At 41.6% G+C, this 25,359-nt stretch overlaps 2 protein-coding genes across 7 annotated transcripts in view; one reads left to right on the top strand and one right to left on the bottom strand.

The window, feature by feature from the left end:
- Positions 1–25,359, top strand: part of LOC111848838 (NLR family CARD domain-containing protein 3-like) — a 212,845-nt gene that overhangs the window by 110,314 nt on the left and 77,172 nt on the right. The gene's annotated exons all lie outside the window — the stretch shown is intronic.
- LOC140588949 (NACHT, LRR and PYD domains-containing protein 3-like) lies at positions 1,559–24,946 on the bottom strand. Its single transcript, XM_072711593.1, has 13 exons — positions 24,542–24,946; positions 17,554–17,638; positions 17,351–17,423; positions 17,183–17,250; positions 16,321–16,588; positions 16,117–16,158; positions 15,681–15,929; positions 14,165–15,422; positions 12,137–12,310; positions 6,011–6,184; positions 3,756–3,929; positions 3,597–3,643; positions 1,559–2,417 (listed from the first exon to the last, which is right to left on the bottom strand). Exons 4-13 carry the CDS (start codon positions 17,195–17,197, stop codon positions 1,882–1,884), a joined length of 2,937 nt encoding a protein of 978 aa, XP_072567694.1. The 5' UTR covers positions 17,198–17,250; positions 17,351–17,423; positions 17,554–17,638; positions 24,542–24,946; the 3' UTR covers positions 1,559–1,881.

The following is a 25,359-nucleotide window of genomic DNA, read 5'->3' as shown; positions in this document are numbered from 1 at the left end:
CACCTGGCCATTACACCTACAGGAACTTTTATGACATCCCATTCTAAATCCATAGAGCTGCCACTCTTCTGGGAAAGCTTTCTACGAGATTTTGGAGTGAGTCTGTGGGTACTTTGGCACATTCATCCAGAAGAGTATTTGTGAGATCAGGCACTGATGGTGGACATGAATGGCTGACTTGCTATCTCCGTTGTAGTTCATCCCAAAGGTGTTTGATGGGGTTGAGGTCAGGGATTATTACTTTTTTGATTGCATTTACAGATCTTTGTGGGGACCTGAAAAATGGAGTCTGTCCCAGGCAGCACAGTGCAGAAGGCAGGGCTCACCCCGAGTGACTGCAATTATATAATCAATTCTTCTGTACAAACTGCAGAGAGATGTAAATTTCATATTAATCCCATTATAAAACTGCTTGAGCAGTAATTAAGTGCCTTGGATGTTTTAAATAAACAAGTTGACAGCTGTTTTGTTAGTGAATCTTAGCAGCAAACATCTCATATCAGTACAGTCATGGGCTGCTGATTTAGGGGTCTGTTCACATATTAATTAAGAAATCAGTAGAGTTTTCTTGACGTGTGGCTGCTTTTGCCATTTGAGTACTTTAAGAAAGTCCCGTAGCCCCCCAGCCCCCCATGACTATTTCCGGCTGCTGTAGTGGTGTGGGGGATGCGCCGGCTTCTGATTGGTCCTCATTACTAGGGCTACATAATGTACACAGCTGCCAGTTACTGTCAAGCGTATAATGATTGATGTCTGGGGGGGTTCAGTGGGATTAAAGAGGCATTAATGGAAAATGCACTTTTTCACCCCCCTCCCCCTCTATATAATCATCCACATCAGGCTGAAATAACTGAAGCATGTGTCACCCAGTCAGTCCAAAACTCAAACTTAACAGAAAGCTTTTACAGAAAGTAGCTGTGTGAGTGTGTGACTGGGCAAGTATGTCCAGCAGGGGCACTGTGTACCTGTTCAGGTGGCATATGGGTTCCCATGACAACCCCAGTCCACCAGTAGAGCATATCATTTACATTTACGGTATTTGGCAGATGCCCTTACCCAAGTTAAATAATGACTGTACATGTGGGGACGTTAATCGAGGGAACGCAGCGTTTCACATCCTGCAACTGACGGGAAACTCGCAGTTACTGCAGGACGGCAGTAGGGGGCTGAAGCGAGGTGCTGCTCTCTCAAGTTACACCCGATTGTTTAAGTAAAAATGTTTCGATCTTTAAAATTTTATTTTTAACTTTTTTGCCATTAATTTAGACAGTAATGATATCAGTTGTTTTTTCTATTATCCTTTTTTTTTAATAGGGGTCTGAGCATCGGCGGCTCTATGCTAGTAAACTTGTCGATTTTCAGGTAAGGCAGTTCACGGTTGGGAAACCTGCTTGTTGTATTTTGGTCATTCAGTGTAATTTGTGTTACTAATGTTTTTTTTCCTTTGCTTTTGCAGTTCCGTCTCCTGTTAAGCGGTTATTATATACGGCGATGCCATTTACCAGGGAGTGCTGTTTAATTATGTTAAATATTTTTTAAAAATGGTTAAACCAAGACATTAATATGAAGCCTTTATTGCCATTGTTCAGGTAGCAAATACAATATACAGACAGAAATATATATATAATGTACATATACAGGGGAAGTCCCCCCCATCAGGATTACATTTCATTATATTATATCAGAGAGGAAAATGTCATTTTCCATGTTTGTTCAGCTTGCAAAACACAGTCACTTATTTTGTCTAACATACGTCACACTTCAGACAGAGTAAAAAGGGTTATACTGGTTAAAAAGCAGAGATTTCACTTTTTTGCCACGGAGAAGCAGCGACATGTGACGCTCTGATAAGTAAAAATTATCCCTCCAGCACACAATGAGCTATCCCAGCATGCACAGGGACATGGGGGAGTTATAATAAACATAAAACCCTGGACAGAGGGGTTCAGTGAATGAGGAGGTGAAGCTGTAAAGGAGGGTCAGTCCATCAGAGGAGACTCTGTAGAAGGACAGAGTACCAGCCACCTGGTCCAGATACACTCCTACTCTGCGGGAGCCTGGGGGCTTTATGGGTATGACAGTCTGTTTATTATTGTGACAGACAGAGTAACTGTCAGGAGAGCAGCACAGCATCCATGACTTGTCAGTGGCTCCAAGCACACAGTCAGCACTGTCTCCTTTCCTACTGATTCCTTTATAAGTCACTGCTATCCGGGCTCCATATCCACTCCACTCAGCCTCCCAGTAACAGCGACCAGTCAGACTCTCTCTGCACAGAACTTGGGGCCAGCAGTCAAATCTCTCTGGATGATCAGGATATGGCTGCCGCTCTGCCTCCCGTGTCACCTTCCTGTTCCCCTCTGACAGAGACAGGTGTCTGTTTGCTGTGTTGGGGTCCAGCGTCAGCTGGCAGGAGTCTGTAGGTAAGAGGAAGAGCGATTAATCCCATCACGAAGCCCAGCATCTCCATCATCATCACTGTCACACCTCACACACTCACTAACACAGAACTCGCTCCAATACACACATTTTATTCCCAATATACTCATGTAGCCGCCCGAGTCTGCGGCGCTCCGGCTGCCCCCTGCGCTGTGAGACGCCGCGCTGAGAGACTCACTGGGGACCAAACTGCACTTTAGCCTGCGCTCTATTATTCTGTACGATACATACAATATAAAAACAGCACAAGATCCCCTAATGAAGCAGGAATTCAAAGTATGTGAAGTAGCTCAGGAAATGTCGGACGACCGGACGACGCCGGAGGGAAAACGTGCCAAAATACTGTGCGTGCTAAATTAACAGGATTAATTATGGGCATAAATTACAGGGGGATGGGGGGTTGTAACCGCCCCCCCCCCCCAATAATCATTTCTCCCCCTAAATGGCCGGACCCCCCCCCCAAGTATTTAAATCAAAGTTACACCCTTGGGCTTAGTTACAGCTAAATAAAATTACAGTCAATGAAAACATTACCACTTAATAAAAGTGAGTTTGTCTTTACTTCAAAATATCAATTTCCTCCTAAACCCTTCGGACACTTAACTTCCTCTAGCTGCACTAAGCGCAGACTGAAGAGACGCTCGGCGTTACAGCCAGTTTGGGGGAGACTACGGTTGCTGTCTTAGGACAATAATGACGAATCTCAAAAAAGTACACTAAGCGCATATGCAAAAAAGAAGAAATGGGAAGGCTTTTTTATTTAATTTTTTTTGTGGAATTAAAGACGCACGGTCGTATCAGAATGTATTTCACCCTGTTACATTCTCACACAAACACAAGCACGATATAAGCAGCTGTAAAGTATTTGTTTGTTCCCAGATGCTATTTATACATAAGAAACCAGTCATGTATGAACCCAAACCCAGCAGTATGTTAAGAAAAAGAACTGATGAATTAATGATGTTTTTGGTGATGTCTGTTTTGTTTTTCACCTTTGGATGTTGTCTAAAATGACAGAGAAACTCACCAAAAAATAAACATGGAAATTCATCTACATATAGTGCACAAAACTAGACTCATTTTAAAAAAGCTGCATGAATACAATCATAAAGCAGTATTAATGCTATTATTAATAAAAAACATGCAAACAAACTCACATTTCTGTAAGCCTGGTCTGGTCCTGCACTCTGCACTGTGATCCACACTATAGGAGAAGCAGAATGACATAGTACTGCTGTATCCATTTATTTATTGGTGCCTCTTCTTCACATACATGCATAAGTATCTGTAGCATGTCAGACACACTGTCTACTCACTTCAGCTTCTCAAGTTTACAGCTGGGATCCTCCAGTACAGCAGAGAGCAGCTTCACTCCTGAGTCTCCTGGATGATTGTAGCTCAGGTCCAGCTCTCTCAGATGTGAGGGGTTTGACCTCAGAGCTGAAGCCAGGGAAGTACAGCCTCCCTCTGTGACTCTGCAGCCTGACAGCCTATAGAAAGGAAATCACAAAATTTTGGACAAAGTACAGGTGGCAACGATTCTTCGGAATGCCAGTGCTGATGTGCCCAAAGCGACCAGCGACTGGCCTGGACCCACCAGACAAACAGCCCATCAGCACCTCCCCCTTTTCCTCCATCCCTGGTCTTCCTGTTCCTGATAAAAAGATGCCTTTTGGGGGCAATATTCTGCACCCAGGTTTGCCTGTCTGCCTATGCTCCTGCGGCCGCTACACACAGTTCACTGCAGCTCATCTTTTAACCCCACTGACTCTGCAGTAACAGACATAAATGATCAGCTCAGTTTAAACTTAAACCATCCAGTGAGCGACCAACTACATGAAACTTAGACCAACTGGATTCCCTGGACTCCTGCCACAAGAAGAGCACTGATGGCAGAGAGGATGAGGCCCTGGAGTGACGCCAAGAGCAAACGGTGTGATGTCACAGGTACAGGAAAGTTGGCTAAACCCCAAAGGGTGACGATCAGCACCACAGCACTGGACAGAAACTGCTAGATCCCCACAGTCGGCCGCAGAAGCACCCGTGAGGAAGTGAGGAATGTCAACAGGAGGCGGCCAGGAGCTGATAAGAGTTCCAGAGAGGGGGCAGTATCACCTCTCCCAGCGTGGCTCAAAGCCTGCATCCTGGACAACCCCGCAACGGAAATTACTTCACTGTGATGGTGCATCTGCATCTGCGTGAAGTATGAACCAGCCGTGGACAGCAGGAGGGGAGGCCAACAGATGAGCAGGCCACTTGTCATCTCTCTCTCTCTGAAGACAGACGGCCTGGAGGATGACCACATGGAAAGGACTGCCGCCTCCCGCCTGCACAACCAGTGACCAAGGAGCCGGACCCAGCCGTCTGCCCTTTCTAAATGTACCCCCTTTCCCCCAAAAACAAACACTGCCCCATATGGGGTGTCCACTGCAACCCTGTGTCTCCTGCCTCCTTACCCAACACAGGAGACTAACCTGGGAAAGATTAACCTTCACATCGAGATCAGAACAGAGCTGGGAAACACCCCCATCCGACTGCCGAGGAGAATTGCTGTACAATCTCCTCAAAGAGTGAAAACACTGGCAGCAGGTGAATATGTGTTCAGTGGATGTCAAAAGCTGACACACCCGTATTGTATCTGTGCGCTGACCTAAAGCTTTTCAAGGAATTTTATTTAAATAGTTCCCCTTTCTTTTATATGCAAATAGCTGCCATTTTTTATTTTCATTTCAGCCTTTACATAAACAGAAGGTGACATTCAAATAAGTGCAGATTTTTTATTTTAATGAGTAATTCAAAAATGATATGTGACTCCTCCCATGACATATTCAGAGCAATAAAATTGCTTCCACTGCAGCTGTCAGCCATCTTTCTGCCAGGTGGCCCCAGACTGACTAGTAACTCTGATAGGAGGAGATGTGAACATCCCCAGCAGCTAATGCAGGCCTGGCAGGCTGTGTTAGTTCTCATTCCAGCCTTGGTGATTCATGGGCTGTTTTAGATATAAATTGTACAAATTATGAATTTAAAAGTTGATTGAAAAAAAAAATTCAGGATGCAACAGTACTTTCTGGAATTCTGTTTGAGACCATTGCACATGAACATTTTAAACACTGTGATCCACACAGATCTGTACAGTACAGTGAGAGCTGTTTACAGGAGTGATTCATCTCTCATAGCTGCAGGCGGCTGATGTGACACAGGAAGGTGCCCATGCAGCAGCTACCAAAATAAAAGAGTATTTTATCTGGTGTAATTATACCTCAGCAAATGTGATTTAGGTTCCTCTGCTATTAAACTGTGAAACGTCCAGCCCATGCATTTACTCTTGTGTGGAGTTTAACAATATTATGTCAGTTTGACAATACTAAAACAAAACATGTGCACCATGTCCTCTTCTCTGAAAAAAGATAAAGAACTGAAAAGTAAAAAGTGTAAATTGATACCTGCTTAGTGGGAATGAAATGGTCTGAGTGCAGTGGTTCACTTGTCTGACTTGCATTGCAGCCACAGAAACACTTTATAATATTAAAGTACCACTTTAGTGTCTGTACTGTCAAATTGGACTGACCTCAGTATCTCCAGCTTACAGTGTGAATCCTCCAGTCCAGCAGAGAGCAGCTTCACTCCTGAATCCTGCAGGTCATTGTTACTCAGGTCCAGCTCTCTCAGGGGTGAGGAGTTTGATCTGAGAGTTAAAGCCAACGTGTCACAGCATGTCTCTGTCAGATTACAGCTGTTCAGCCTGGAAAAAGAAAATATGTTGAGACACAGACACAAATATTACCTACACATTGTTAATAGTACTGACAGCAACATTACAACAAGCGAGCAGCACAGGCCACTGGTGGACTCAGAGGGGGAGGGGGGGGGGCAGTAACTGTGCTAGTGCCCCCATGGCTGAAAAAACGTCACTACTTTTCCCTAAGGAATGGTGAAAATGCCACTATTAGCTGCCCATCGCACGATTTAGCACCATCTAGGGTGCCCCCTTCACGGGAGATGGTGCCTTATAGAGCAAGAAGATGCGATGAAGTGTATTAATGAGAGCCCTTCTAGTGGAGAGAATGTGATGTCATGCCCTAAAAGGTGCCCATACAATGGTATAAGCGGTCCCTATAAGAACATAAGAACATAAGAACTATACAAACGAGAGGAGGCCATTCGGCCCATCGAGCTCGCTTGGGGAGAACTTAACTAATAGCTCAGAGTTGTTAAAATCTTATCCAACTCTGATTTAAAGGAACCCAAGGATTCAGCTTGCACTACGTTGCACTATGTGTATCCTTTCCAAAGGAAATGGTGTTGGACCAACCTATCCTGGGCCATCAGAGTGGCAAATTGTGGAAATGCTCAGAGAATCCACAGCCACTTCCAAATCACTGGGGATGTACGACACATGTGACAGGGCATCTGGGCCATCAGCGACTACAGGACATCTCCACCTGCCTGTGACAGTGAGACCTCTCTTCCAGATGTGCTGAGTCACATCTATGCATGGTTTGAAGCATAGAATGACAGGGCAGCAAGGAAGATCACCCCTCCCCCCAACGACCAGGTGCTCTGCATGATGTGAGGTGAACTCTGTTCAGAATCAACCCACAAAAGGCTGCCAGACCAGACAACATTCCTTGTCTTCTGCTGAAGGGACGTGCAGACCAACTGTCCTTACAGACATCTTCAATATCTCTCTGAGCACCACTGTCATTTCAACATGCTTCAAAGCCACCACCAACATCTCCGTGCCAAAGAAGTCTTGTGCCCTCAATAACTACCATTCATACCTATCATCATGAAGTGCTTCAAAAGGCTCATCATGAGCTACATAAAATCACAGAATCTTTGCTGCGACTCTGCAGCCTGACAGCCTATTGCAAGGAAATCACAACATTTTGGACAAAATACAGGTGGCAACGATTCTTCAGAATGCCAGTGCTGATGTGCCCAAAGCGACCAGCGACTGGCCTGGACCCACCAGACAAACAGCCCTTCAGCACCTCCCCCTTTTCCTCCATCCCTGTCCTTCCTGTTCCTGATAAAAAGTTACCATTTGGGGGTAATATTGGGCATCCAGGTTTGCCTGTGTGCCTCTGGTCCTGTGGTCGCTACACACAGATCACTGAAGCTCATCTTTTAACCCCAATGACTGTGTAGTAACAGACATAAATGATCAGCTCAGTTCAAAATTAAACCATCCAGTGACAACAACCCACTGCATGAAACAGACCAACCGGATTCCCTGGATTCCTGCCACAGGAAGAGCACTGATGGCAGAGAGGATGAGGCCCTGTGGTGACTCCAAGAGCAAACAGTGTTATGCCACAGGTGCAGGAAAGTCGGCTAAACCCCAAAGGGTGACGATCAGCACCACAGCACTGGACAGAAACCGCTAGATCCCCACAGTCGGCCACAGAGACACCCAAGAGGAAGTGAGGAATGTCAACAGGAGGCGGCCAGCAGCTGGTAAGAGTTCTAGAGAGGAGACAGGATCGTCTTCCCCAGTGTGGCTAAAAGTCTGCATTGTGGACAGCAGGGGGGAGGCCGACTGGTGAACAAGGCCGCTTGTCGTCTCTTTCTCTTTCTAAAGACAGACGGCCTGGAGGATGACCACATGGAAAGGACTGCCGCCTCTCGCCTGCTTAGCCTGTGACCAAGGAGCTGGGCCCAGCCACGTGAGGAAGGAGCTACCCTAAATAGCAAAACTGTCGAAGAGGCATGGGAACTTTTTAAAAGCACATTCTTGCAACTACAAGAGGACTTCATACCTGATTCCAGCAAAACTAAATCTAGGACACTGCAACCAAGGTGGTTTACTATGGAAATTAAGAGTAAAGTCAGGAGGAAAAGGGCTCTCTTCCACAAATGGAAATTAACTAACGATTTCAAAATAAAGCAGGAGTATCTAAATCTACAGGTTGAGTTAAAAAATATCATCAGACTCGCAAAGAGGAATGTAGAAAGGAAGATTGCATTGGAGGCTAAGGATGACATTAAAAGTTTCTTCCAATATTTTAACTCCGAACGAGCTCTAAAAGCTGAAATCACAAAGTAACAAAGTAAACAGAGCTCATGTACTGGAATCTGTATCGGTATCGGCAGGTGTGTATCGGAATCGGATTGGAACTGAAAAAAAATGTGGATCGGCCCATCCCTAATAGCCAACATGGATTTAGGAGAGGTAGGTCCTGTTTAACTAATTTACTTGAGTTCTTTGAGGAAGCTACAAGAGAAATTGATCACAAAAAGTCCTATGATGTGATCTACTTAGATTTCCAGAAGGCCTTTGATGTTGTCCCCCACAAACGGCTCTTGCTAAAGCTCAAAGCTGCAGGGATTTTAGGAACTGTGGCAGCTTGGATTGAAAACTGGTTAACAGACAGGAAGCAGCGAGTAGTTATTAGAGGCACAATGTCATAGTTGGCCTGAATTCATAGTGGGGTACCGCAGGGTTCAATTTTAGGACCACTATTGTTCCTAATTTACATTAATGATATTGACACCAATACATACAGTAAACTGGTTAAATTTGCAGACGACACCAAGGTGGGTGGTGTAGCAGATACTGATCTAGCAGCACAGAGGCTACAGTGGGATCTGGATTTAATTAGCGACTGGGCTGATAACTGGCAGATGAAATTTATTTTTATATATTTACATTATATAATTCATATTATTCTAATTATGTAATATTATTCATATTATTGTAAATCTCTAAAATAATATTACTAAAGCCTTGAAGTAGATCTAGTTGACTACACCCCATGCTCCCCTTTAGACTCACCCAGGTATCACTGCGACAAAGTGTGACGGCTGCTGTCAGCCTGCTGCAAGTTACCAAATTTAAATAATGTGTCAAACTAAGCTAACAGTTTAAATCTGCATACAAACAGCTTCTATTTTAACTTGTATAGCTTTACTGTAGCCTTGCTGCTGTGGGAGACAAACAGCAGTGGATGGGAGCAGCTGAAAACATCGCTTTTCTTCACCTTTCAGCTTGTTGAACAGCTGGTTTGATTAAGGACTCACGCCAGCTCTTTACCAGTAAAGGTTAAGTAGTGATTACAAGCACTGCTGTTGTTTTCCTCCACTCCACCTGAGTTCATCATCCATATCTGTCAAGTTTTGGATTTGAAAATAAGGAAAATTTTCCGGCACCCACCGCGAGTCATCCCACCACCCCAACCAAGCTCCAGTATCCCTTACATTTTAAGACAAGTGTGTTGTAACTTTATTGCTGTTTAAACTGATTTGTTGTTATGCATATCTGATTTAATAACAGCGATTTAAGTTATATTTTAATTGATCTGTTGTAAGAAATACATTTATTGAGAGCTGTTAATTATATCTTATTTACTACGGTACACCATTTTCAAAGTCTTATATAAAGACTTATCATTTACATAACTGACGTCCTGTCCATTTTTAAGAGGATTTGCTACAAAGAGTACAAGAAATCTAAAATAACCACTTGTCATTTACATTTTATTTTCATTACACATTTTCTTTTAATTTCTCATGTTCACTCATGTGGCTCTCTGGCATTCACTAATGACTTATTATAGGGCTGGGCGGTATACCTTTTCATACCGAATACCGGTGTTTTTTTTTTATGATATTCATTTTTCATATACCCCAATACCGGTGAGTGTGTGCGTACAAAGCGTCGGGAACACAGAGCGGTGGAACGTCCCGCCGCGGGACATTGTTTGAGAGGGGGATTGTTTTGCAGTGGTACCAAACAAGCTGTATGCGTCTGCATGAGAGCGGTGGAAGCACGGCCTGTGTGTGTTGAGCGGTGAACAGCATGAACGAAGAAAATGTCACGTACAAAGAGGAACTTCTTCCGAAAAGAGGGGCCATGTCGGTTGTGTGGAAATACTTCGGCTTTAAAAAATCTGACGTTGATCAAACAACCATAATATGTAAATGTTGTCGGGCTAAAGTTGTAGCCGCAGGAGGCAACACAAGCAATTTGCTTCACCGCCTGCAAGCCATATTGCACTTCTTTTATATTTTTGATACTTGAATACAGTGTACTGTTCCTGGGGTTGAGCAATAGTATTATTTATGCAAGTTGCATACTTTTAGTTTACTATTTATTATTTGTTTAAATGTGTGTATGAATATACCTCATCTTGAAGCAAAGTCCGTATGGAGGCAAGTTGCCTTAGTGAAGGTTTAGTTGTTTAAGAAGTTTTCAAGTTAAACTTCTTTTATATTTTAAATACTTGAATACTACCTGGTTGGACTTGAAGTAATATTATTAATGTTTCATAAAGTGAAAAGTTTCACTCCTTTTGTATTTATCTGTTTTAGGTAATTTGCCTTAATGAAAGTCCAGTGGATAAAGTTTTCATTTTGCAGTTACAGGGGACATATTGTTTACATTGTAGCCAGCTTAAAGATGTTTTCAAGTTGCAAAACTTGCACAATAAAGTGTTGTGTATTTTGACTGCAAGTCATGAATTCTGATTTCTTAACCTCATTACAATTATGAGTGCCACTGTCACCTCTTTGTGAACAGCAGCATTTTGTGAGACCAATCAAACCTGGGTTAATACTAGTCCGGTCAATGTAAGCCAATATACTGCAGTAATTATTCTCTAATTTATTAGGAAGTGGGGTTAACACCTAATCATGCATGGAAAAAAAAAAATACCGTCAAATACCGTGACATTGATATAATTTTGAAAAATACCGTGATATAAATTTTTGGTCATACCGCCCAGCTCTAACTTATTATACAGATTTGTTGCAGGCTTTGTATCCTTGTTGAAGTCATCACAGAAGGTGAAAGTAACGTTGTTTTTAGCACACAGCATTGCCATTTTAACCTCCGGCATTTATGACCTGTTGTTGTGAATGACCTGCAGACTACTGCAGATGGCAGTTCTCGCGAGGCTACTGACAGTTCAGTTTGGAGAGGCACAGGGATTTTTTTTAATGATATAATACGTGAGATTTACGGGAAAATACTAATACGGGAGGACGGCGGGAAAAAGGGGTAAAATACGGTAGTTTCCCGGCCAAAATGGGAGACTTGACAGCTATGTCATCATCTCTGTAACGGAACCGTCTCTTAATTGCTCTTTGCTGTTAGTGTACAGTATAGACAGGCTCCAGCTCCAAGTTAAACTACGACAGCATCATTTTCACTTGTTCCAGCCGAGCTGATACATGGGTTGTTTTAGATTTAAATTGTACAAATTATGAATTTAAAAGTTAATTGAAAAAAAAAAATCAGGATACAACAGTACTTTCAGGAATCTTGTTTGAGAGACCTTAGCACATGAACATTTTAAACACTGTGATCCACACAGATCTGTACAGTACAGTGAGAGCTGATTACAGGAGTGATTCATCTCTCATAGCTGACAGGCGGCTGATGTGACACAGGAAGGTGTCCATGCAGCAGCTACCCAAAATAAAAGAGTATTTTATTTGGTGTAATTCCACAATATTTAATATAACAATATTAAATCAGTATGACAATACTAAAACGAAACACGTGCATCATGTCTTCTTTTCTGAAAAACATAAAGAACTGAAAAGTAAAAAGTATAAATTGATACCTGCTTAGTGAGAATGAAATGGTCTGAGTGCAGCTGTTCGCTTGTCTGACTTGCATTGCAGCCACAGAAACAATTTATAAAATTAACATACCGGTTTAGTATTTGTACTGTCAAACTGGACTGACCTCAGTATCTCCAGCTTACAGTGTGAACCCTCCAGTCCAGCAGAGAGCAGCTTCACTTCTGAATCCTGCAGGTCATTGTTACTCAGGTCCAGCTCTTTCAGGGGTGAGGAGTTTGATCTGAGAGCTAAAGCCAACGTGTCCCAGCATGTCTCTGTCAGATTACAGCTGTTCAGCCTGGAAAAAGAAAATATGTTGAGACACAGACACATATATAACCTACACATTGTTAATAGTACTGACAGCAACATTAAAACAAGCGAGCAGCACAGGCCACTGGTGGACTCAGAGGGGGAAGGGGGGGGGTGGGCAGTAACTGTGCTAGTGCCCCCATGGATGAACAAAAACGTCCCTAACTTTCCCTAAGGAATGGTGAAAATGCCACTATTAGCTGCCCATCGCACGATCAAGCCCCCTTCACGGGAGATGGTGCCTTACAGAGCAAGGCGATGAAGTGTATTAATGAGAGCCCTTCTAGTGGAGAGAATGTCATGCAGTGCCCTATAAGGTGCCCTTACAATGGTCTAAATGGCTCCTATGGGTACCCTTCTAACGGAAAAGGGTGCCATTATGAAGAGCCCTTCTAGTGGAGGATACGTGATGTCATGCCCTAAAAGGTGACCATACAATGGTATAAGTGGTCTCTATGTGTGTCCATTCAATAGAAAAGGGTGCTGGACCAACCTATCCTGCAAAAGCTCAGAGAATCCACAGCCACTTCCAAATCACTGGGGACGTACGACACATGTGGCAGGGCACCTGGGCCATCACCCACTACAGGACATCTCTATGTCTCTATGTGTGTCCATTCAATAGAAAAGGGTGCTGGACTAACCTATTCCGGGCCATCACACTCTAAAAAAGAATGTATTGGGTCTACTCAAAAAGGTGTGTTAACTATTTGCATGGATCTTTTTAAGTTGTCCCAACTTCAATATTATTAAATAATTGTTACTAAACTATCATTATTACACCAACAGAAATCATTAAATACACTAAAAGCTATATTAAGTTGAATCTACTCGATATTCAGTGATCACTATTTGAATTTTCATATTGGTTGTACTAAATGCATGTGTTAGTTACACCATTAAATCAAGTACAATAAACATGTTTTTCCTTCTATATCCAAAAGCTAAATTGAGTAATACCTACTTAATATTAATTCAGTATTCATTGAAATATTAAGTTACCTCATCATTCAAATAAAGTTGCTCTACCTTAATTTTTTTGTTGTTTTCTACTCAGAAATGTCCATGCAAATAGTTAACACACTTTCTTTAGTATTAGTACCTTGTTTTACTTAAGTCAGGGGAAATAAAAAACAAGAACCGCATTTCACAATTCAACATTTTAATAAATATTAAATAATAATCATCACTTTATTATTTTCCCCCATGGGGAAATTGTCTTTTATGTCTCCCTCAACCTGCTCTTTGTAAGTAAGTTGTCCGCAAAGGGCAGCCACTCATGGCTGCGCCCAGAAAGTTGGGGGTTAAGGGCCTTGCTCAAGGACCCACAGAAGCTGGGTTTAAACTGGTGACCTTGTGATTATAGGCATACAGGCTTAGCCCACTGAGCCACACAGAACACATGGTTCCAGTTCCAGGGGTTCTGGACGCCAGCCAACCCAGTGCTGTGACCCCTAAGCTTGTTCTCACCTGTAAATGTGTCTGTGTTTCTCATGGAGAGTGAGAAGAGAAGCATCCCAATATACCTGTACTTATGCAAATAAAGGATCATTTCACTTGTAAACCCTCCGGATAAAGAGCCCTCTTTGTTTCTATAGCAGGTTTGGATGATGTCACAGTTATCGGAAGGCATAGTGAATGTTAGTGGAAATGTCACTTTTGTGTTTTTTACTACATCACTACCTTCAGTCATTATAGAATCTGGGTTCAGAATATCAAAAACAAATCTAGTCAATTCATTAATCCATGAAGATGACAAAAACTGTATGTTTGATATATTTAAAAAAATGTTAATGTTTAACTACCAGAAAAGACATTTTTACATCCTCACATCACTTACAGAGCTGTCTTAGATGTCTTGACCACAGGTAGCAGCCTCCAGTGCTCATTATCTGATCTGAAGAATTTCTTCAGATCAAACACATCCAGCTCCTCATCTGACATCAGTAACACAAAGGCCAGAGCTGAATACTGTGCAGGTGAGAGATGTTCTGCTGAAAGACTTCTTGAATTCAGGTATCTTTGTACCTCCTCTACTAGAGAATTGTCACCCAGTTCATTTAGACAGTGGAACAGGTTGATGGTCCTTTCAGGAGATAAATTCTCCATTATTTTCCCCTTGATGTATTGGGCTGTTTTCCCAATGTTATGTGAGCTGAATCCTGTCTGTCCAAGTAGCCTTTCTAACAGAGTCTTACTAGAGTCTATTGAAAGGCCCAGGAGGAAGCGGAGGTAGAGGTCCAAGTGTCCATTCTTGCTCTCTAATGCCTGATCCACTGTAGTCTTCAGTAGGTTAGCTGATGGCTTTGATAGAAAGACGTATAAAGCAGCGAGATACTCCTGGATGCTCAGATGCACAAAGCAGTACACCTTATCCCGATACATCCCATATTCCTCTTTAAAGACTTCTGTGCACACTCCAGAGTAAACTGAAGCTTCTCTGATGTCAAGGTCACTCTTTTCCAGATCTTTCTTATAAAATATGAGATTGCCTTTCTTAAGGTTATGAAAAGCCAGTTTACCAAGTTTTAGAAGGAGGCATCTAATATCATTAGTTTCATTGTTTTTCATCAATTCATCCTTCAGTTTCCCGTACCAGCTTGTCCTGTTCTGGGACACAGAGGTCTGGAGCCTATACTTGTTTTTTATTAATCTTGTCTGAAAGATCAGGAAGTGTGTGTACATTTCAGTCAGGGTACTTGGAATTTCTCCACTGTCAGTTTCCATAAAAAGACTTTCAAGGACAGTGGCTGAAATACAGCAGAACACAGGAATGTGGCACATGATGAAGAGGCTCCTTGATGATTTCACATGTCTGATAATCCTTTCAGCCAGGCCCTCATCATTAAATCTCTTCCTGAAATACTCCTCCTTCTGGGCATCACTGAACCCTCGTATCTCTGTCACCTGGTCGATGCACTCAGGAGGTATCTGATTGGTTGCTGCTGGCCGGGAGGTTATCCAAAGGAGAGCAGATGGAAGCAGATTCCCCTTAATGAGGTGAGTCAACAGCAGATGCAGTGATGTTTTCTTTGTTACATTAAACCAGCTGTCATTGTTCTGAAAATCTAAAGGAAGGCGACACTCATCTAGACCATCTAAGATGAACAAGACTTTGCACCTAAACAGCTCAGTGGATTGAAATGACTTTAGTTCTGGATCAAAGTAGTGAAGCAGTTCAATCAGACTGAATTCACCTTCAAGCAAATTGAGGTTCCGGAAAGGAAGAGCAAATATGACATGAATGTCCTGGTTTGCTTTTCCTTCTGCCCAGTCTAGAATAAATTTCTGCACAGAGACTGTTTTCCCGATACCTGCAACCCCTTTAGTGAGTACAGTTCTGATAGGTGCCTCACGTCCACATAATGGTTTAAATATATCATTGCACTTGAGTGTAGTATCTTCTGTTTGCCTTTTCTTGGATGATGTTTCAATCTGTCTCACTTCATGTTCATCATTGACTCCTCCAGTTCCGCCTTTAGTTATGTAGAGTTCTGTGTAAATCTCTTTGAGAAGTGTTGGCTGTCCTTCCTTAGCTTTCCCTTCAAATACACACTCAAATTTCTTCTTTAGGTTACATTTTATTCTGTCCAGCATGAGTTCCCCTGAAGAAATATGGGAGGAAAATGCACAATTTCTCAACAGGATCCTGACCAGTAAGAGAGGAAGAATATAAACACACACACACACGATTTTCACAATTTCAGTGATGAATGAAACTATAAATTTCACATCATACACCTTTCTTTCTGAAACACCACATACATGTAGATAATAGCATACAGCTCTTACTTTTCTCTGATACATCAGCCATCTTATTTCTTACTTGGTTACCTGAAATAAGAAAGAATTTCAAATTAATTTCTATCTTCGAAATCAGTATGTAACAAACTCCTCATCATTTCCCATATACTGTTATTTAACATATTTATTTTTGAAGAGCTAAAAAAGCTTAAAATTTATATGAAAAACAGGAAAGATTAAAAATATGATTACACTTCTGCAAGTCTTCCTTCAGTCTCTCAGCAAGGTCATTCAGGGTCATATTCTTCAGGATTTCAAGTGTGACTTCAAGAGCACCAACTTCCATGTAGGAACTTATCATCGTGTCGGCGAGGTCTGTTCTATTCAAGTGCTTCACCTGACCCCTGGGAAGGGGCTTTAACTCTTTATACTTTGTGTGACTCAGTTTCCATTTAAACTCCTTCAGCTGATCATCATCGAGCTCCTTCAGATTCTCCAGCAAGAGGTCAGTGAGCGAGTTCTGAGTGTGCAGAATGTGGGAGATTAGTCCATGAGATCTTACAGACCTGTTTATGGTCACTCACACACATGCACAGAACTTTCCCTTAACAGAAGACAGTTTTCCTGCTCATAGTCTTATGTGGCTGCTGAAGACACCTGCTATGATTTTCTATTACAATAACAAGCACCTGTGTTTGTTTATTTTCTGCATTATTATTAAACCTCATTTAACCAGGTTAGTCTCACTGATTTAAAAAATGTCTTTTAAAGAGAGACCTGCCCAATATAAAAGGCTGAAATTTAAGATCCAATAGAGCACATTAAAACAATAAGGTCAAAATCAAAACAGACTACAAACATCACGTTAAGGCAGCATCCAATATAATTATACATATTTTAGATTGTTATTCTGTTACAGTACGTCTGTAACATTTGTTGTAGGGCGGCACGGTATGAAAGTAGCCTGGGGAAGAGCACTGCGGAGAGGGAGCTTTTTGTCTGCTATTTTCAGCAACTTTCAGCTGAAAATCGTTACTCAACTTAAGCTTCCTGCCTTTCAGTGTCTGATATTTATGGACAAAATGCATCAAATGCCGAAATGTTGTAGACAAACCTCTTGGTGAGCCATTGCTTAGATGAATATGGCTGTAAGGAAACCAGGACCTGTGTATCAGTCTGACTCTGTAATGAAAACCAAAAGTAATGTTAGCTTTATATTCAAAAGTCAGTTTAGCAGCTGTAATATCTTACAACCAAAGAAAACTGGTCAATTTTTACTCACACAGGCAGTTTGCAGTCACAGGCAGAGACGTCCACTGATCATTTGGTCTCATAACTATGGGCCATATTTCACCCTGTATTTAAGTCAAAAAAGGGTATAGTCATTACACTGCATGTTCCTTCAGTATTCAATGGGTACTTTGGAAATGAAACTATACGCTTTTCTATCAATGTATTCAGTGCTTGAAGTGGGTCAGTACTCACAGGTATGCAGTACCAGCACCTCTTTGTTTTTCTCTTCAGAGTACCGGCACCTCACAATATCTGCTGAGAGTACTGGCACCTGAGGCTGAATAACAATAGAATAGAATAGAAGCTTTATTGTCATTGTATATAAAATACACAACAAAACTAAGCATGCTGCTCCTGTTCAATGCAATAACAAATCAGAAAAACACAGTCAAACATAATACTTATCTGTGTATGCACATGTAAAATATAGCCAACCAAAGGAGGCAAGTAGCAAAAATCAATACTTTGCATAAATAAGATAAATAAAAAAAGATTAGTATTATAAAACTGTTTTTTGTAATCACTAAAGACTAATATTGCACACAGATTATTTTTTGTTGTTGTTCAGTGATCTTAAGGCCCAAAGGAAGAAACTGTCCTTGAGTCTGGAGGTGCATGTTTTGATGGACCTGTAGCACCTACCAGAGGGCAGCAGGTCAAACAAGTGGTGTGTGGGACGGACAGAGTCTCTGAGGATGTTTTGGGCTCTGGAGAGGCAGAGGGAGCTGGCGATGGCTTCCAGGGATGGCAGAGAGCAGCCAATGGTTTTTTGGGCAGAGTTTCTAACCCTCTAGAGGACTGTCCTCTCTGCAGATGAGTCCCCGGCATACCACACTGTAATGCAGTACGCCAGCATACCACACTGTAATGCAGTACACCAGCATACCACACTGTAATGCAGTACGCCAGCATACCACACTGTAATGCAGTAAGTCAGCATACCACACTGTAATGCAGTACACCAGGATGCAATTTGATGGCGGAGCAATCTAAACGCTGTTTAGTCCTGTGTAACTATAATTTACAGCCAAAACACCGTGCTAATCAATAATACCTCTTACCTCTTAATTAACATAATTCGTAACCTACCTAATATAAAGCCAGCGATGTACAGCCTCTCCTCAAATTACACTAATCGCGGGAAAAGGAAAAAGTTTATTACAAAAGTTCCTTTTTGATATATTAATAAGTTATAACGTGGGGGGATATAATCAACACTACTAAATGAGATTTTATTATAATAAAATAATGCAGTACACCAGCATACCACACTGTAATGCAGTACGCCAGCATACCACACTGTAATGCAGTAAGCCAGCATACCACACTGTAATGCAGTACACCAGGATGCAATTTGATGGCGGAGCAATCTAAACGCTGTTTAGTCCTGTGTAACTATAATTTACAGCCAAAACACCGTGCTAATCAATAATACCTCTTACCTCTTAATTAACATAATTCGTAACCTACCTAATATAAAGCCAGCGATGTACAGCCTCTCCTCAAATTACACTAATCGCGGGAAAAGGAAAAAGTTTATTACAAAAGTTCCTTTTTGATATATTAATAAGTTATAACGTGGGGGGATATAATCAACACTACTAAATGAGATTTTATTATAATAATTTAAACATTTACAGATTATCAATTTTTTGTGTTAATGTTGGTTGGAAGCTGAATTGCACGTTTTACCAGTGCCAAATCCAAGCGGATTCTGACAAGAATTGGCGCTGAAACTCAAAAAATTTTTGTCGCTGATTGCTGCCACACCTAAAACACTAGGAGGAACCTTTGTGGCAGAACCAAAAAGTACAGAGTAAACCAATGAATACATATGCAAGTATAAAGAGTATATAAATTAACATGGCTACACACTTATCTGAATTATAAGGAAATGCATAGTTCATTAAACGACATGTAAATGTCATACATAAAACTAGTATTTTATATATACAGTCAAAGTAAAAAGTTTGTGAACCCATTGGAATTTACTATATTCATGTGTAATTCTCATATAAAATATGGTCGTATCTCCATGTAAGTCACAATAATGAACAAACACAGTCTCTTATAACTAAAGATACACATATTTTCAGAGAATTTTTGATCATTTAGAATAATACATTCAAATTGTGAAACTGAATGTTGGAAAACGTAAGTGAACCCTAAGCTAATGACTTTTTAAAAAGCAGTCCGAATTTGGCAAACCTGGAGTCCATTTAATGAAAAGAGGTCAGAGGTGTGGCCTAGAATTACGTTGATTGATGAAAAACACTGAAAAGTTTGAGTTTGAGCTTTTGAAAAGAAGCATATCCAGATGGGAATCATGCCTCACACAAAAGAGCTACGATCAAGAATTGTTCATTTACATAAGGTTGGAAAGGGTTACAAAGTCATCTCAGATATTTTAGATATTCATCAGTCTACTGTTAAGCAAGTTGTCTATAAATGGAGACAATCTGTTATTGTGGCTACTCTGCCTAGAAGTGGGTGCCCTACCAAGACGACCCCAAGAGCACAATGCAAAGTCATCAGTGAGGTAAAGAAGAACCCTAGAGTGACAGCAAATGACATGAGGAAGTCATTAGAACCGGGTAACATCTCTGTTCATGATTCGCAACACACTGAACAAGAAAGGAGTTCATGGCAGGACACCAAGGAGGAAGCAACTGCTGTCAAAGAGAATATTGCTGCATACCTGAAGTTCGCAATAGAGCACTTGGACACTCCACAATGGTCCTGGGAAAATGTTTTCTGGAGTGATGAAACCAAAATTGAACTATTTGGGAGGAACAAGCAGAACTTCATTTGACGAAGAAGGGCACTGCATATCAGCATCAAAACATCATCCCTACAGTAAAGTACAGTGAAGGGAACATCATGATTTTGGTCTGCTTTGCTATGTCAGGACCTGGACATTTTGCCATCACTGAGGGGAAAATGAATTGCCAAGTTTATCAACAAATTATCCAGGATAATGTGAAGGTGTCTGTCCATTAACTGAAGCTCAGAAGAGGCTGGGTGATGGAACAGGACAATGACCCCAAACATCACAGCAAATCCACAGCATAATGCTTTCAGAAGAACAAAATCTGCCTTTGGAGTGGCCCAGTCAGAGCTCAGATCTCAGTCCTATTGAGATGCTGTGGAATTAATTGAAGAGAGCCATACACAGAACACAACCAAAGAATATGGAAGAGTTAAGGCAGTTCTGCAAGACAAAATGGGCTAAAATTCCCTCTGCACGATGTGCAGGTCTGATCTGCAGTTACAGGAAGCACCTGGTTGTGGTCATTGCTGCCAAAGGAGGGTCAACCTGTTGAAGTTAACTCTTCTTTTATTTATGATAACCAAACAAAAACGGAAGTACACCAAAAAAAAACTTTGGACACTAGATGGCAGTATTTCACCACTTCCGCACACATTGTCAAATTACATTTCAACACTCCCACTTAATTTTACAATGGTTCTTGAACATGGAGTACTAAGTATTACCACTAGACTTAAGATAGTATTAAACAACACAAAGTCCAAGCTTTTTCCTAAAACACTCAAATTTTTGCCTTGCTAGTGGCTTGGTCAAGATATCTGCTTTCATGTCATCTGTAGAGCAATACTGCAGTTGTATTTGCCCATTCTGTACACACTCACGAATGTAGTGATAGCGAATGTCAATGTGCTTAGTCCTTGAATGATCAACTGGATTCTTCGCCATGGCAATGGCTCCTTGGTTGTCCTCCAGGATCACGATGGGCATAGCAACCATTCCTAGATCACTCAGTAGTCGTGTAAGCCAGGTGCATTCCTGAGCTGCTTGGCTAAGCGCAACATACTCAGCTTCAGCTGTTGAAAGTGCAACTGTTGACTGTTTCTTGCTGAGCCAGCTCACTGCTCCTCCACCCAGTAAGAAAACGTTACCAGTTGTAGAGCATCGGTCATCCTGATCTCCAGCCCAGTCAGCATCTGAGTACCCAACCAAAGTTCCAGACTCGGACTGCTCATACTTGAGAGCGAGGTTCAACGTACCTTTTAAGTATCGTAGAATTCTCTTCACAGCAGTCAGGTGTGCAGCATTTGGGTCTGCACTGAACTTTGACACAACACTTACCGCTTGTGCTATGTCTGGTCGTGTGGCCATCGCAGCATACAGTAGACTACCTACCATGGATTGATAAGGACCTGGATTCACTGGCTTACTGACTCCATCGTTCCTTTTTAACTTTACACTGGCATCAGCTGGGGTTGCAACAGGATTGGCCTTTTCCATTCCATACTTCTGGAGAATGTTTTCAAGATAATGCTTCTGATGAAGGTACATACAATTCTTTGCCTTGTCTTGAACAACAGAGATGCCTAATATATAGGACAGCTCACCCATGTCTTTCATCTTGTAGCGTGTCTTGAGGGCAACTTTCAACTTATCCATGCTTTCTATTGACTCTGTAATCAAGATCAGATCATCAACATATACAGCTAGTATCTCTAGTTCTTGTTGAGATCTCACAAACACACATGGATCTGATATGCTCTGTTTAAAGCCAATGTCCTTCATGAATTCTGTGAAGGTCTTGCTCCAACAACGAGGAGACTGCTTAAGCCCATAAATTGCCCTCTTTAGTTTGCATACTAAGTGTTCCTGTCCTGGTTTAACATACCCCTCTGGTTGCTCCATGTAGATTTCTTCTTCCAGATGTCCATTCAGGAATGCAGTTACAACATCCATCTGATGTACATGGAGGTTATTTTGGACAGCGAAGGATAGCAATGTACGAACTGAGCTGAATCGTACCACAGGAGAAAAAGTTTCATCATAGTCAGCACCATACTTTTGTGAGTACCCCTTAGCAACAAGTCTACACTTGTATCTCTCCACTTGTCCGTCACAATGATGCTTGACTTTGAACACCCATTTCGACCCTATGGCCTTCCGATCTTTTGGTAAATCCACTAAGTCCCATGTCTCATTTTCTAACAGCGACTCAAACTCCAAGTCTGCCGCCTCCTTCCATTCTTTTGCATTAGGACTCATCATTGCTTCTTTAAGTGTGCTTGGTTCCATAATACGGCAAACACTGGCATAGTGATCAACAGTCACAGCATCAGCAAACTCATCATATCCATATCTTTTTGGAGGCTTTCTGATTCTGCCACTTTTTCTAGGATCTTCACTTACAGTGTCTTCCTCAACTGGTGTTTCTTTATCGTCTGTGTTCAAAGTAGCTTCAATCTCTAAACGAGAAACCTCTACTTCTTGCTTCCAGGAAAAATCTGATTCATTGAAGATGACATCCCTACGAATTAGAATCTTCCTGTTTTCTTCATCAAACAGGCGATAGCCTTTGGCATTGTTTGCATATCCTACAAAACGAAGTTTTACAGCTTTCTTATCCAGTTTTCTTCTTTCTGCGTCCGGGACATGTGCATAGGCTACACAGCCAAACACTTTTATATGACTTATGTCAGGCTTTTTGCCAGACCATCTCTGGTAGGGTGTTTCTTTCCCCAGAGAAGATGTAAACAGTCTGTTCTGTATATAAGCTGCGGTCGCCACAGCTTCTGCCCAGTAAGTGTTTGGCATCTTCGCATGAGAGAGCATACTTCTAGCTGCTTCAATTAATGTCCTATTTTTTCTTTCTGCAACACCATTTTGTTGAGGTGCATGGGGTACAGTCAGTTCATGGTGAATACCTTGAGCCTTCAAGTACTCTTGAAACTCCTTAGAAATGTACTCCCCACCGTTATCTGTTCTTAGTCTTGTGATTTTCTGTCCACACTCATTGGAGAATGTTTTCTCAAATTCTTTAAATTTGCTTAGGACTTCACTCTTTTGTTTCATAAAGTATACTTTGCAGCATCTAGAGTAGTCATCAATAAAGGTCACAAAATACTTTGCTCCACCTAGGGATTCAGTCTGCATGGGACCACAGACATCACTATGGATCAGTTGCATCTTACGTTTAGAACGAATTTCTCCCACTGGTTTGAAAGGCTTTCTTGAGAGTTTGCCCTCCACACATGCTTCACAGAAGGGAACTTCTTTCTCTGCAGAAGAATTAATTCCTTTTACCAGATTTTCCAGTTCCTTCAACTTGGTAGTGTGTCCCAGTCTCTGATGCCACAGGCTGGCTTCTACTGATGCACTATAACAGTTGAACAAACTGCCCTTGATGTCCAGCTGGTACAATCCATCGGGTCTTTGTGTCCCCATTCCCCGAAGATTTCCATCTTTACTACGGATATAACAACGGGACTTCTTGAACTGCATCATATTTCCTTTTCTGACAGCAGCTCCCACTGAGAAAAGATTCCCAGAGAGTTTGGGAACAAACAGTACATCATACATTGTGACATGTTTGTCATCACTGCTTTTAAATGTCATATTCAGCTTGACATTGCCGAATCCTAGGGCGTCAACTACCCTGCCATCTCCAACTTTTACAGACTGCGTTTTTGAAAACTCTTGGTAGTCTTGAAGAATTTCTTTATGACACGTCATGTGCTTTGACGCTCCAGAGTCAATTAACCACTCTAACTGTTGAGTCATCTCGTTCTGGTTTACTGCTTTAGCAACAAAGGCACTCTCAGACGAGTCTTCTGTATCTTCACACAGCATATTTTTAGCCTTGTGGGTTCTAATGTTTCTTTTTATGTTTGGACAGTTGCGCTTTATATGTCCTTCTTTCCCACACTTATAACATCTCCACGAGTTCGGTCTGTCAGCTCCCGCTGCCCTAATATTAGCCTGCATATCTCTACAAACTCGTGTTGATAGAGCTGATTTATCCCCGTTCGAGCCACCATCTTTGTCATTAGCATGCACTCGTTTTTGTTCTTCATTTATCAAGGCTTGCTGCACAAATTGCAGTGTTAAATTGTCCATCTTTGTTTCTAGCGCAGTGACGAGTGTTGCATAGCTTGGTGGCAGGCTACCTAGCAGTGTTACGATCTGATCCGCCTCTTCAATCACAGCACCTATCGCGCCTAGCTTATCCGTTAGCTCCTTCATGCGTTTTAAGTGCTCAGTTATGGTTTCTCCGTCTTTCATTTCACACCTGAAATATTTTTTCTTTAGAAAAAGCTTATTTGCAAGAGTATCTCTCTCAAAATGCCCTTTCAGCGTATTCCACGCTTCTTTCGGTGTCTGATAGCTTGTAACAAGGTATAACTGGGGCGTACTTACATTCAGGACCAACACAGAAAATGCCTTTTCTTTCCGTGTTGCAAATTCCGCTCGTGTCTGGGCGTTTGCGTCTGGTGGTAAGTTGTCCGTTTCCATTATCATGCCCCATAGTCCTTTAGCTTTCAGCAAATGCTCCATTTGAAATTTCCACGTAGCCCAATTCTCAGGTCCGCTCAGCTTCTCAATAAACAGTTTATCTTCCATTGTAAATCCCACAACATTGTTTATAGTAGACAAATTCAGTGTAAACTCTATTTAGTAGCTACGTATCTGGGCCCATAACCTGTTGAAGTTAACTCTTCTTTTATTTATGATAACCAAACAAAAACGGAAGTACACCAAAAAAAAACTTTGGACACTAGATGGCAGTATTTCACCACTTCCGCACACATTGTCAAATTACATTTCAACACAACCCATTATTAAATCCAAAGGTTCACTTACTTTTTCTACTACCACTGTGAACGTTGAATGCGTTTGTATCATAAAGACATGAAAGAGTAGAATTTTTTTGTGCATTATTGGCTTAAGCTCTTTGTGTATATCAGTACCTGTGACTTAGATGAGGATCGGATCACTTTTTATGACCAATTCATGCAGAAAACCAGATAAGTCCAAAGTGTTCACATACTTTTTACTTTGACTGTATATATATTGTGATTATGATTATATTAAATGCCTGTCCAATATAATATATTTAATTGTATTGCATTGTATTGTGGGCAGCATGGTGGTGCTGTGGTTAGTACTGCTGCCTCATGGCAAGAAGGTCCTGGGTTCGCATGCACTCCCTGTTTTTGCCTGGGGCTCCTGTCAAA

This window comes from Paramormyrops kingsleyae, chromosome 4, assembly GCF_048594095.1.
Source record: "Paramormyrops kingsleyae isolate MSU_618 chromosome 4, PKINGS_0.4, whole genome shotgun sequence".
NCBI lineage: Eukaryota > Metazoa > Chordata > Actinopteri > Osteoglossiformes > Mormyridae > Paramormyrops > Paramormyrops kingsleyae.
Note: the sequence above shows the minus strand (reverse complement) of the source record. Positions and strands in the feature narration are given on the sequence as shown.